Below are 15209 nucleotides of genomic sequence, written 5' to 3' on the forward strand. Positions count from 1 at the left end.
GCTTTAGCAAACCATTTGATAAAAGTCTCATGCTATTTATAGAAAAGATGGAGTGATGCATGCTAGACGTTATTAGTTGGATTCAGAATCAGTTGAATGGCTAGACTCAAAGAATTGTGATTACTGGTTCAATGTCAACTTGGAAGATGTCCAATGGAATGAACTTCCCAGAAATTTGCACCTGGCCCTAAAAGAGAGAGTTAACATCCTAGATGATAGAGTCAGAATTCAAAAAGGCTAGAACATATGGCTGAAACTAACAAAATTAAATTTAATAGGGATAAAGTTTATAAAGATACTTGGGTTCAACATCAACATCCTAAGTACAAAACAGGAGAAGCGTGGCTAGAGAACTGTTCATCTGAAAAAGATCTGGTGGTTTCACTGGAGTACAAGCTCAATGTGAGTCAACAGTATGATTGCCAAGAAAGCTAACGCAATCTATGACTGCATTAAAAGAACTCAAATATCCAGGACAAAGGAGGGAACAGCCTCACAATCTGCTGGGTTTAGTTCCAGGTGCTATGTTTTTGGAAGGACATAGATATACTAGAAAACATCCAGTTGAGGGAAATTAAGAAAGTGAAGGGCCTCAAGTTCATGACAGATGAGATTAGGCTGAAGGAATTAAGAATATTTAACCTGTAGAAGAAGAGATTTGTGGGGTTTGGGGTCAAGGGAGCTGTCTTCAAGTATGTGAAGGTTATAATAGGAAAGAGGGATTAGATCTGTTTGTTTGGTCCCAAGGGCAGAGCAAGGACAAATAGGTGGTTGCAAAGAAATAAATTTAGGCCTCAGGTAAGAAAAAAAATTTTCCTAACAATTAGAGCTATCCAAAAGTGAATAGAAAGTAGTGGGTTTCCCATTACTAGAGGAGTTCAAACAAAGGCTGGATGACTATTTGTTGGGCATACCATAAAGGGAAGTCTTATTCAAATATGTGTTAGACTAGAATGTTTGTGAGGTCTCAACTTTTCTGTGAACTACTTATTTAATGAAACCACTCTCAAATTGCTTTTCCCTGCTACTCACTCCCTTTGTTAATTCTTAATCTTTCTCTCCTACCCTCCTGCTTCTGTAATAAATGATTTGACTTACTGAATTCCTCAAAACTATTGTCTGAGTTACATACAAAGAAAATTTAACTGGGGCCTGCAGAACTTAAACAGTCTTTGACTTAAGGACTCTGATCAACTGCAATGACCCATTTACAATTCCAGAGAATCCATGATGAAATATGCTTCCCACCTCCTGACAGAAAGCTGATGGTCTAAGCGTACAAATTGAGATATACATTTGGAACATGGCCAATGAGGGAATTTTTTGCCTAACTAAGCATATATACTTCACAAGGTCGCTATAAGCAAAGTGCTTAGTTGCAAGGGCAGTATGGGTTTCTCTAACTAAAGATTTCTCCAAAAAAAAAAAAAGTCGAATTACCACTTGTTGGGACTGTTACAGAGGGGTTTCTTGTCCTGGAACATGTTAGACTAAATGGCATCTAAGCTTCTTATCCACTCTGAAACTCTGTGATCCTAATGTGGCACAAAGAACAACTGGGCTTAAAGTCAAAAGACCTGGATTCAAGTTTCAACTTCAACAGTTAAGAGGAATATAATCCTGAAAAATTCACGACAACCTCCCTGAACCTCAGTTTTCTCACCTGAAAAATGGAGTGTATACTTGAACTACTAAACTCAAAGGCTGACTGGGAGGAACTTTGTGAACCTTAAAATGCCATAGGAAGGTGAATTTTTACTATGATGATGATGATGAGTATCTCCAGAGGCAACTCATTCCAGTTTTTGGACAGATACAGGCATTAAGAAGTTTTTCCTTATATTGAGCCAAAATCAGCCTCTCTGCAACCTTCTCTCCACCGTTCCCCTACTTCAACATTACTTCTAGTTCAGCCTGTCATGGCCAAAAGCAACCACCCAAATCCCTTTTCCACATGAAATCTTTAAATATCTGCTGTGGGAGAAGAGGGGGAGGGGGAGGAGCAGGAGGAGAGAAAGGGGACAAGGACAACAAAACTCCCCAAAGGCCACACCTCACAATAAGGAAACATAATAGGAAAAAATTACAGCCCTGCTGAAATGATAAATATTCAGAGTCCATGTGAGGAGCATTTTACTCGGTGAGCAATTTTGTTAAATTTAAATTCCATGACATTTTAAGTATTTTCAATGCTACCCTGTAGCTACATGTTGTTCTGCACTAGTTTTTATCTACTTTCTTTGAGGAGAGCTAGTTAATGTCAATGATTGTGGAAAACATTTGTTCATAATTATCCAGACATAGACTGGAACAATACTGAAACAAGAGCAGCATGCAAAAATGTATTTAAGGACTATCATCCCAAAATGCTGCTAAAAGCTATTAACCAGTATGTGTTAATTGCCACAGCATTCATATTAATTTTCACTTCAGGCCCGACATTGTGGAATATTTCCCCTGATACATTTTAAACAAAGTTTAATTTAAGGAACTGCTTCTATCAACACTTATGAAAATTAACAGCCAAGCAATTAGCGCTCATGAATTATCCCTTCCCCCCATGCTTGCTGCAGCTTCATTGTTAAAACAGTTACTAACAGAGAAATGTTAAGATTCTTAATAAGTTCACATAATCACAATCACACTTTCCTGTATAGACCCAAATCTTACATGAGTTTTGTGAGAATTTATCAGACAAATGTTCTCCTTAACATTTAAGAATTTAACATTATATAAATCAGTTATTACAGCTCAAGAAATATCTGAAACTATAACAAGTGACAAAATCATTTGTAACTATACCAGAGAATGCTAAGAGCTAGAAGGGACCTCAGAACATGGAGCAATAGTGATCAAAGGGCCCCTAGAATATAGAATGTTCATTAGATAATCAATTTATAGCTGGAAAGAACATTAGAGATCATCTAAACCTATACATTCACTTTACATCTCCTCTTGAGCCTAGAGGTATCAAGTGACTTGCTCACTGTCACACAGCTCTTTCCACTCCAGCACACTGACACTAAATATTAAAACTAAGAGGCATCTTAGAACATAGAACATTCAAATGGTTAATGACTATTTCTTTGTTGAACTTAATTGTACATAGCATGTCAGACTACAAAGGTCCTTAATGATGATTTCATTCCCAGTATATCATTTTAAAAGAACTAAAGCCCAAAAAAGTGAAACAGTCTGACCATGGTCACACAACTAGTAAACTCACACCCTTGACTTCTGACTTAGCATTGATTGCTAGTCTGATAATTTAGGCTTTAAAAAGAGATGCTGCTTAAAAGACCTCCCCTTTTATTCTTGTTCAGGATATTGATCACTACATTTCTAAACTATATAGAATGAAAGGCTTTCAAAACACAGAGACTAGGATAAAAATAACCAGGATAAGGATAAATCCACTTAGTCATCCTTAGTTTCTCAATCTATAAAACTGGGATAATGATCATACCAAATAATTCACAGGACAGTTGTGAGTAAAACACTTTGGAGTCCATAATGCACTACAGAAATGAGTAAATATTAACAAAGTTAATAAATCCAATGGAGAAAAAAATGTTTTTAACATTATAAAAAACCATATATCTAAACCATAAATATTAAATCCTCCTTTCTCGATTTTGCTTTCAAAGATAATATTGAAAAACTGTAAGATCATAAGTGTAGAGGGAATCTCTGGTCATTTTCTCCAATTGCCTCATTTTACAGGTGACTAAACTGAGGTCCAGGGAGGTTAAAAGACTTCCCCAAAGTCACACAGGAGAAAGCATGAGGAGCAACCTTTAAACCCAAGTCCTCTGACTCCGGGATCAATCGTCCCTCCATTCTACTGTGCTGCCATTATAGTTATATAAAAACTGATGTATATGAATTAAAGGGCAGTTTGTAGAGCTCAAGGCATAAAACCAAGCCCCTTCCCAGTTAACATGTTTCCAGGACTCGTTCTCCTTCTCTAAGGTGTTCAATATCTTCAGAATTTTACCATAGCTACAATCTCTTGAGGAAATAAATAATTGAGTAGCTTTTTTTTAAAGCATGTTTAATTAGACCCCAAACTCTTCCCTGCCCCCTTCTCTACCCAATAATATATCATTTACCCCAGAGACTCACACAGCATAGTTAATTATGTAAATAAGGCATGTGCTATTTCCCAGAAAAACTATAAATATTTGTGGCCAAAAAAAAAAAAAAAAAGTACACACGTTGTAAGAACCATTTTAAACCTCTCAGAACAATTTAACTCAAAAACCTTTTTCTTTAAAGACAAGAACATGTCAAAGGAGGATTTAAGAACAGGCAGATTTCTAACAACTTTCTACACAGGTGCTGAGAAAAAATAATTTCTGTTACAGTAGTAACAAAAATTTAGTGGTGAACTTAAAATGATTGATGGCAAGAATCAATCAGGATATTATCAAGGCAAGAAAGCAAACCCTTTTGGAAAAGGCTTTATTATCAAAAAGTTGACATGATCTTAACGACAGAAACAGCAATAGTGTGGCTATCAGACTAATACAATCCTATTATTACCCAATCGCCAAAATGCTAATTTGATCATTTTGTAGTGTTATTTGAATAGTCGTTTTAATTTCTAGATTAAAGAAAGACTCAGTTCCAGTACAATTCTCAATTAATCACTGCAATGTCCCTGACTCTTGTGTCAAGGAATTTCATGAAGATTTTTTAAAAGGTTAATTTAGTATGTACAGTACAATATCCTTCAAATATTAGCCACTTTCATTCCACAGTAGCCAAACACATAAATATTAAATAACTGATTAGAACAAGGATTTAATTGTATGTCACCATTTGTGATATGTGGGTGAACAATAAAATGTTATCACTTTGTAAGACAGACTTATCGATAGGGAAGGACTCCTTAATCAATTGGCAACCAGAGACTGTGCAGACCACACATCATTTATTAGTTCAAAAATATACTTGTGATGTCAGGAGTATCAAAAGCATCTTACACATAAATACACATCTAGTAAAAACAACTCCTTTGTGATTGGAGAAATAGCATCCTTAATGTTGCTTTTATAACTCCCTCTGGCTATCCTGGGATTAGATGTATAGAAAGCAGAGTTCACAATCTTCTGGCAAATCCAAATCAACGTAACTTGTAATAATCTAATGACATAATAGGAATATAGGAATATGATATTCAAAGAGAGCCATACTATTTTGTTGGCATCATAGCATGATCACTTACTAATTATTCCAGAAATTATATTCTCAAATGATGGGCTAGAATCATTTAGTTGAAGCAAATAAATTCCTATCATATCAGACAGTGTCATTAATAAATGTCCATGACACCTGAAAGAACCCACATTCAATTTTTATCTTTCAAAAGAGTATTTACTGTCCAACAAGATTATCTTGTTTTTATTTTTTTTAAAGAGTTGATCTTACTGATCCCTTCCCCTTTTTGCTCCCACCTTTCAGCACTCTCCAGGAAGGGACAATGAAAAGAAAAAATAGGTCAACTTCAGTCAATTATTTCTGCTGTGTTCTAAAAACTCCCCTCCACAGTATCCTGCAGGAGGAGCCTGAAATTATTAAGTCACACCCTTCTGCATCATCTGTTTGTCTCTATAACTATTGCAATAGCTTCAAATGTTTCTGTCTCAAGCCCCCACAGCACAAACTCCCAAATTAATTTTCCTAATGCATAAATCTGGTCATGTCCCTACTCTGCTCAAAAACTCAGGAATGCCCCAAATCAACCTAACTTAAATCTTCCATAATCTAGCAGATGAATCAATCTTATCCACAGATTTTATCAGTGAATTTAGGCAAATCATTTAACTCTCTAGCCTCCAGTTTCTGCACCTCTAAAATAAGGAAATCAGACTACATAGTATGTAAAGTCCCCTCCAGGACTAAATTCTATCATTTTATGCCTCTTTCTCTGCTCAAAATCCCTTAAAGGCTCCTTAATGTTTCCCCACAAATAAATTCCATACTCCTGATCCTGGCATTCAAGGGTTTCCACAATCTGGTGCTATCCTACCTCCCTGGCCTTGTCAAATGCTATGGCTTATATGTTCTATCAATTATTACATATTCTAACCCAGATAAACTCCTCCAAACTCCCAGAACATATGCAATGCTTTCTCTTTCCATACTTCGAATGCTCAACGTTTCCCCTTCTCTTGCTACTGAAATAGTAGCTTCAAGGCTTAGTTCAAATACCACCTCCCTTCATGTAGGACTTCCCTGATCCTTCTCTCTTCCCCACCCCATGGAAAAATGAACATTTAAGATTTTGTGCCTCTTTGCTTCACAATTATAATCTATTTTTTATTAGTTATTACTATACATGCCATTTCTTCTGGTATATGTTACCAGAGGGGAAAAACCTATATCTTATATTTTCTTCTCTCTTCCTTCTAACCCTCTATACTCAACAGGGGGCCTTGCAAATAGCAAAATAAAAAGTGATGGTTGAATTAAACATGCAAAATCATGATATGTACATATAACACAAGAGTGAGATAACATAACATTGGGGGCAGCTAGGTGGTGCAGTGGATAAAGAGCTGGGCCTGAAGCCAGCAAGACCTGAGTTCAAAACCACCCTCAGACACTAGCTGAGTGACCTTGGGCAAGTCACTTAACCTCTGTCTGCCTCTGAGTCTCCATCACTAAAATGGGGACAATAATACTACTATATCTACTTCCCAGGGTTGTAGTAAAGATCAAAGAGATAATATTTGTAAAGTACTTAGCACAGGGCCTGGAATATAGAAGGCACTACATAAATGTTAGTTATCATTGTCATCCTCATCATTATTTTATGTAAAGTACTATGTAAACCTTAAAGCTATATAAATGTGAACTCACTATAATTTATAGAGGTGAAAGGGGAAAGGGAGAATGACACAGTGAATACAGTGTAGGCCTGAGAACCTGGAAAACCTGTAATCAAATCTCATCTCTAACACATACTGGCTATTTTAATCTAAGCCAGGCCAATTAGCCTCTCAGTGTTCCAGGCAAATGTCTATCACTGTAAGTTGCAGAGACGGTACCACTCCACATTGGCAAAGGAAATTTCCTGATCTGGGAGTTCCTTATATCAATGAAACACACACACATATAAAAACTCAACAAAGATTTATTAAGTGGCTATTTATGTTTACACCACTATTAGGTGCTGAGAGAGATACAAAGTTCACATAAGATTTTAAAGACCACATCCCCATGGAACCCATGTAGGACACTGAAACACCAACAGGGTCATAATATACAGAGAAAGGAAAGGCTTTAAATGCTAAACCAAGGAGTTTATGTTTTATCCTAGGGCAAAGGTTCCCAAATTTTCTTGTTTCACAATGCTCTTAGTGTCTCAAAATTTTTTTCATGGTGCCCCTAGGCCAAAAGAAATACCTAAGAGTTCTATTTATTAAGCAGTCAGGTTCAAAATTTAAGGGATAATAATAAATCACTGAAAATTCTTGATCAGATGAGTGAGCAGAGATAAGACAGATGGTAAAAAGGCAAAAATGTCTCTAAAGAGAAAAACCTAGTTGACTCCAATGATGGTGGCACCCTCAACAGAAATAGGGAAGCTATTTTGAAACAGAGGGTAGGTTCCAGAGAAAGATAATGGTATTTCTTTTGAATATGGTAAGTTTGAGAGGCCAAAGGGATATCCAGCAATCAGTTGGTGATATGGGGCTGGAGCTTAAAAGAAAGATGAAAGCTAAATTTATAAATTTGGAAGTAATCTGCAAAGAGATGACAAGTGAACCCATGGGTGTTAGGAAGACCACTAGGAGAAGAATCGTATACTTGCATACATACGCTGAATTTTTTGATTAGAAAATGAGAATAGTTCTTTTTGCTCAGTGATTTAACTTTTCAAAAATATTTTTCCCAATAATCTTTATATGGCAGATAGTATTAGTATTACTTTTCAAGTTTTGCAGATGAGAGACCTGAGGCACAGAAAGGAATAGTGACTTTCCTATGGTCATTTAATTAATAACTATAGATCCAAGACTCAAAGCTTGTACCTTCCAACTCCAAATTGTCTTTACTAGGATTTAGAAGAAACTAAAAATATCATAGATCATAAGATCATAGGGATCTTTATTTTTTCTTCAAGATTCAGCAGCTACCTTCTCCCTGTAGCCTTTCAAAGATCACAGATTTAGAGCTGGAAGGAGCTTTACAGATTATCTAATCTAATCCCTTTGATTGTACAAAAGAGTGAGGATAAGAAAGGTTAGGTGATTTACCCAAGGTCACACAGTTAGTAATTGTCAGTCAGGATGCTCCCAGGGCCAAGTTCAGCACTTTATGTCCTATGCCCCAGTGCTCTGAACTCCTCAGCTGAAAGTGCTGCTGAAAATACATCTTCTATAGAGACTTTGGTCCTTCCATTCCTGAGCTTATATTGCACTGATGCATGCATTTTATGGAGATTTACCACATGGCCAGGTCTTTGAAGAACTGGGCTATTTTTGTCTTTGTATCCCCAGTACCTTATAAACTACAGGCCCTTAACATTTGCAGATCTGGATTACAGCATTTAGAATTGGAAGAAACCTTGGAGACCATCTAGTACAACTCTTATTTTGCAAACTGAGGCCCAGTATTGGGAAAGGACTTCCCAAGGTCACACAGAAGCTTGTCAAAAGGTCACCAGAAGAAGCTGGACTTGAATTTCAGACACTGTGGTGATGCTAAAACCAATGTTGTTTCCATTGTCATGCTGCCTTAGGCCCTCTTTCAACTCTGCTTTTCTATCAATCTTGCACAGTTTTTAGCCCTGGGAAAATGAGCTTCACTGTGAGTATCTTCAGTTTCCTCATCTACAAAATGGGTATGATAATACTTGCATTATGTATCTCACACAGATGGGAGGCTAAGATGAAATTATGGAGGTAAAACACATACATATCAGCTATTATTATTCTAAGCAATTTCTGTCAAAAATTTTTATACTGAACAATTACAAAGTTCACAGATGAAAATAAATTAGCAGAAAAACACTGTACCATTTATTAATTTTAATAATATATAAAGACAACAAAAAGTTCTCTCATCCTACAAACCATAAGCTGTCACTCAACACCACCTCACCACTGCCAAGCTGCAAAAACTGGCCACATCTCTCTTCAAGCAGTCATACCTAGACCAAAAAGTCAGTGCAACAGCATCACCCATCTCACAGTCTGGGTAAATTAATCACTGTCCTCTTTACACAAATAAGTTCCCAGAGCTAAACCTGAGACAGGCAAGTCTTCAGGAAAGGGAAAATATAGGGAAATAATTGGGAAGCAAATGGGCTGAGGAAAGATGGGTAATAAAACAAGTCCAAGCAATACCATTTTCACTATCAACTACTCTACCAAATGAGAAATGACAATATCCTAGCCATTCAAATCTGCTATCACTATAGAGAGACCTTGATTGATGAAGACCCAATTAACAAGAACTGTCAATTAACTACAATTTTTTTTCTTCCTGATTTGAATCTCGGTTTCCTAATACGTAAAATAAGGATAATGATAGTTATTGTATAACTCTCATAGCTTTGTCATGAAGTACAAATAAGGTATAGTAGAGGAAAGCACTTTGTAAAATAAAGTTCCATATATATGTAATATATTATTGTTGTTATGACAGTAACAGGAAACAAAAACCCAACAAAATCATTTAAGTGCATTTATGCACCTGCCCCATAATACTGTTTTTATAGTTATTGGTTTTGGTGTCTCATCCTAATAATAAATAATAAATTCACTGAGAGTGGGGTCTAAGACCTACCCCATTGGCTGCTTCAGGTCTGAGAACACAGTAGGTGCTAACCTGAAAAAATTTAGTTTGGGGTAGTTGTAGTATTATACGATGATGATGATGATGATGAAGAAGAACACGTAAATAGTATTTTGATGTTCAGAAAGCACTGCTGCTATTCTTGAATTAGACACATAGGGGTCTTAAAAGACTATCTAGTCATAAAATGTTACAAATTAGAGAGACCTTAGAAATAATTTAACACAACTCTATCATTGGACTGATGAAGAAACAGAAGGAACCATGAAAGGTAATGTGACTTGCTTAAGATAATAATAAATTGTAGCACTGGGCTTCAAACTCAGGTCTTCCAACTCTGAATCCAATGGCCTTTTTACTTTACCACCCAGACTCCATTTTATATATCAGGAAACTGGGCCCACAGATGGGGCAGCTATGTGGCAGCACAGTGGATAGAGCACTGGACCTTGAGTCAGAAAGAAGAGTACAAATCCTGCTTCAGACACTTACTAGCTGTGTGACCCTAAGCAAGTCACTTAACTTCTCTCTACCTCAGTTTCCACACCTGTAAAATGGGAATAACAGTATCTGTTTCACAGGGTTGTTGCGAGGCCAAAATGAGATTTTTTGTAAAGCACTTTGCAAACTGCAAAGTGCTATATAAATGCTGGTTATGATTATGTTATTCATTGTCATTTGTTATACTGTTATTTATTACCAGTAGTATTATTTATTTGCCTCTTTTTGTATCCCCAGTGCTTAGCACAGTGCCTGGTACGTAGCAGATACTCAATTAATGTTTATTGGTTATCTGTTCAAGGTCAAAGAGCTAGTTATCAACTGAGTGGGATTCAAATTCAGGTCTCCCCAGTCTAAGTCCAGAGCTACTGTTTAGTCCTGTTAGCGCTATGATCACGACAAAAAACAATCACAGCAAAACATCCATAAGTCTGAGGAGCAGAACACATGGAGCTCAATCTCCCCAAGTTTTTACCAGTAAAGTCCCAGACAATGAGTATTATGTTCAGAAAGTTGGCACAGAGTCACAGCAACACCCTGATTCATCCAAGAACTATTAAATGCTTTGCCCTAGGCTGTACTGAGTAAATATACTTTAAGAACATTTTCGACAAGGAGCTTCTGGTTAACTCAGATACCTAAACAAATCAGCAAAACAGGACACAGGATTCATCAAAGCAGTTCTTCCTGACTTATTAAAAGATAACAGGGATCACTTTTACCTACCTTACCATCAAATTTGGAATACTCATTAAAAGGATTATTCAGCTGGAGCGGGCATTGCTCTAGGCGCACAGAGAGGAGTGATGGTTTCCCCACACTTGAAGACTTGACTTTGAAGTTCTTTTTTTCAAACAATGAGCTGAGCTCCTCTGCTGTGATAGAAAAGGGAGAAAAAAAAAAGGCCTATATGACGAAAAATGATAATTAGTAACATGTTGAGAACTTTAAGGTATATAAGATACATGCCATCCTAAATCAACAAACATTAAGTACCTACTGTGTGCCAGGCACTGTGCTGGGCAGTGGGGATACAGATACAAAGTTTATACTCTACTAAGGAAAACGGTAAGTGCATGTGTATATATGTTTATGTGTGAACAAAAATATACTCACGTGCATACATACATATACATATATACACATATAGATAAAATAACTATAAATAGGATAAATACAAATATCTACATATAGATATATATACAGAAAATTGCAAAGTAAATCTATGGTAGTAGGGAGGGAGGACATCAGCAGTTGGGGGAATTAGGAAAAGCTTCAGTCACAAAATGGTGCTTAAGTTGTTGCATCATGAAGAGATGGATTCTTTTAGGTCAAGAAGGCTAAATACACATGGCAGGCATGGGGGATATGCAGTGTAAACACACCGAGAAAGAAATGAAGCAGTATATATGAGGAACGTCATGGGGTCCAAGATGGCAGGATGACAGAGTATGGGAAGGAGAATAACACACAAGAAGATTGGATAGATAAGCTGGCACCAGGTTTTGAAGAGCTTTAAAGGTTAAACAGCCTTATATTCCATCCCTGAGGCAACAAGAAGCTACTGGCGTTTATCAAACAGAGGAGGGAGATGATCAGTTCTGTGCTTAAGGAAAACCATTCCAGCAATTGTGTGAAGGGTAGAGTTGAATGGGGCGAGGCTTGAAGAACAGGCTCCAAGCAGTAGAATGCGACAGTCTCCATCAAGGTTACGCCTGGAAACAGTGTGATTCAGAGACATCCACTAGGATCACAAGATCCAAGAAAAAAATCATAATGAGACTCTCAAAGGTCGTTCAGAGACCAACAACTCCCTTCCTCCTGCCCCTTGTTTTTACTATCTCTGTTTACTATTTTTATGTTTGATGTATTTACTATCTTTACAGAGGAAACTAGACTATGACATATGTACCTAATACCTCTCTCAAGACTAACCCCCTATTTCCATCTGTTCCTAAAAAAAAGAAACACGTCGAAGTAGAAAAAGCACGAGCCAGGAGACAGCATAGTCAGAGTAATCAGAGACTACCTAGTCCAGACCCTATCTGAGGGGGAAATCCATCTACCAAATTCAAGGAAAAGAGTCATTCAGCTTCTATGTGAACAGCTCTAGTGACAGGGAACTCCACTGTTTCCTCCTACATACCAGCTGCTAAAAGCAGCTAAGGGAAGTCCCAAAACCAAACTGGCCGGGCATATGAAAAATTCATATTATCCAACTCTAACTGGGCCTTCACAGCACCAAGGCAATCTTCATACTCTTCTTTAATTGATTCCCTATCTCACTTCCTACAAACTTCCCTAATTCCAAACCTTCTCTTGCCTACTCAAGCCTCCTATATTTCTCTTTCTTCATTCTCTCTTAGCTGATGTGGATCTTGATTCTCTTACTTTGCTGCCAAAATGGAATCTGACTTGAACTCCTTTTCTTCCCAGTCTCTTCATCTCAGCACTCCTTGACGTTATCTCCAACTCTCTCTCTCTCTCTCTCTCTCTCTCACACACACACACACACACACACACCCCTTTATTTCAACATTACCAGTTTCCTATTATAATCCTATGCATTTTATTTTATGCATTTAAAAACATTATTCTGATAAGGGGTCTTGTAGACTTCATCAGATTGCTAAAGGACTCCATGATATAAGACGAAGGTCAAGAACCCTGTTGTGGGATCAAAAATAAATTCCTTTGTTTAGTTTTTAAAGCCATTTACAACATGGCTCCCCCTATCTTCCTAGCCTCACTGACCATTGCTCTGTGATCCAGCCAAACTGGCCTTTTATATTGTTCCTCCTACTCCATCACCTGTCTTTGTGCCATCATACTAGCTGTCCCACATGCCTGGATGACATGCCTTTCTTACCTCCACTGCAGAGAAGGCACTAGCAGAGTGGATCAGTAAAGGCTTCAATAGAGAAGATGGTACTTGAGTGGGCTATTCTCCAGGTTAAGCATATCCAGTTCTTTTATGGATCCTGACCCAAGTTTAAAATCTTTCACCCACACCACTGCTCCAGCCTATCAATGCTGATCATAAAAATGTGGCACCCAGAACCAAAAAGAATACTTTAGATGTGTTATAACTAGGTCAGGGCAAGAAAACTAGCCTTCTTTTAAAAAAAAAAAAAAAAAAAAAAAGCAAGCTAGTCTCCTGATATCTTTTTTGATACTCTGACTCTGTTATTCATGGTATCAGAAATCATTTCCAGCTTCATGTCATTGACATATTTTTGTAACTTTACAATCCTATGTCTTCTTCTGAGTCACTGATAAAAACGTAAAATGAGGCCATTGTGAAACCAAGCATTGAAGTTCAGACACTAAAAGACAGATGAGAACATTCTGAGCTATAGACGATACCTACATTGAACAGTTGACTAGACGGAAGGAAGAAATTAACCAGAAAGAGAATGAGAGGCAGCTTCATGTGGTAGAAACAGCACTTGATTTGAAGTAAAAAAAAAATCAGTTTTAAGTTAGCTTTCCTGTCTTTATTATAAGAACTTTAGTTTCTAAGACAAAACAAATTTTATACTTGATAGCAGGCATCTAATTTAAGACCACATTCAGATATAGTGATGACCCTTAAGAAAATCTGGGTCTTACATAAGGAAACAGATAATTATCTTCCATAACAGAACTATGAACAAAACCATTATTCATGAATTTGCTAAGAAATAGAATTATTTTATTTTGCGCTTTGTAAACAATAACAATTGTATAAATTACCAAGGTCAACTATTCTGAAGGCTAACATTAATTTGGATATACAAATTCTGGCATATTTGGCTGAAAAAGTCCACCTTATGATTTATTACAGCAACCTGTAAAAATCACTCCCAATAATCCATAGAAAAGGCTGATAAAAGGCTTTTAAAAAAACAAGCATCAGGGGGCAGCTAGGTGGCACAGTAGATAAAGCACTGGCCCTGAAGTCAGGAGGACCTGAGTTCAAATCCGGCCTCAGACCAAACACTTGACACTTACTAGCTGTGTGACTCTGGGCAAGTCATGTAACCCCAACTGCCTTTAAAAAAAAAAAAGGCAAGGGTCCCAATTTAACATTTTAAGTCAAGTCAACAAACACGTATTAAGCACCAGTATGTGCAGGATCTGTGAGAGAAGCACTGGGGATACCAATAAAGGGAAAAAACAGTCCCTACTCTCACAGAGTTAATGAGGACAAGACGCAAACAACTATGGAGAAAGAAGATGTAGACAGAATAAATTGGTAGACAAACTTAGAAGAAAGGTACTAACATAAGGGATTTTAAGAAAGACTTCTTGCAAAAGGTGAGATTTTAGCTGGGACCTAAAGGAAGTAAAAAAAAAACGAGGAAATGGAGATGAGGAAGGAGAAAATTTCAGGCATGGAAGACAATCAATGAAAATGCACAGGACTGAGAGATGGTTTGTTTTCTTCGAGAAACAGAAAGGTCATTGTCACTGGATCAAAGAGCAGGTGGAGGGAGTAAGGTATAAGAAGACTGAAAAGGTATGGAAAAAGAAGGTTTATGAAAGGCTTTAAAATCTAAACAGAAGATACAATATGTGATCCTGAAGATAACTGGTAACCCCTTGAGTTTACCAAGTAAGAAGGTGAAATGGTCAGACCTGAGTTTAGGAAAAGCAATCTAATGGCTGGGTGGAGAAGAGACAGGAATGGGGAATGACCTTAGGCAGACCAATCAGAAGCTATGTCCAGGAGTAAGGTGATGAAGGCCTGCACCACAGATGCTTCAGTATCAGAAGGGAGAATGGTGCATATACAAGAGATGTTTTGAAAGTAGAAATAATAGGACTTGACATGTGATTTGATACAGGAAGTAGGATGAGAGAGAGTGAGGAGTCAAGGATGATATCTGAAACCTAAGCTGCTAGGCTGGGTGACT

The 15209-nt window shown here is 37.2% G+C and overlaps 1 protein-coding gene across 3 annotated transcripts in view; it reads right to left on the reverse strand.

Annotated features, from left to right (window-relative positions):
• Window positions 1-15209, reverse strand: part of LOC114047027 (target of rapamycin complex 2 subunit MAPKAP1) — a 328986-nt gene that overhangs the window by 240292 nt on the left and 73485 nt on the right. For 2 of the 3 annotated variants that reach the window (XM_027867684.1, XM_027867683.1), the window contains one exon: window positions 11038-11186. In XM_027867684.1, coding sequence (XP_027723485.1) covers window positions 11038-11186 — 149 coding nt within the window. The remainder of the gene's footprint in view (window positions 1-11037; window positions 11187-15209) is intronic. The other variant, XM_027867685.1, reaches the window with a different exon arrangement.

The sequence above is a fragment of the Vombatus ursinus genome, unplaced genomic scaffold (genome assembly GCF_900497805.2).
Source record: "Vombatus ursinus unplaced genomic scaffold, bare-nosed wombat genome assembly UNPS02014786.1, whole genome shotgun sequence".
Taxonomy (NCBI): Eukaryota; Metazoa; Chordata; class Mammalia; order Diprotodontia; family Vombatidae; genus Vombatus; species Vombatus ursinus.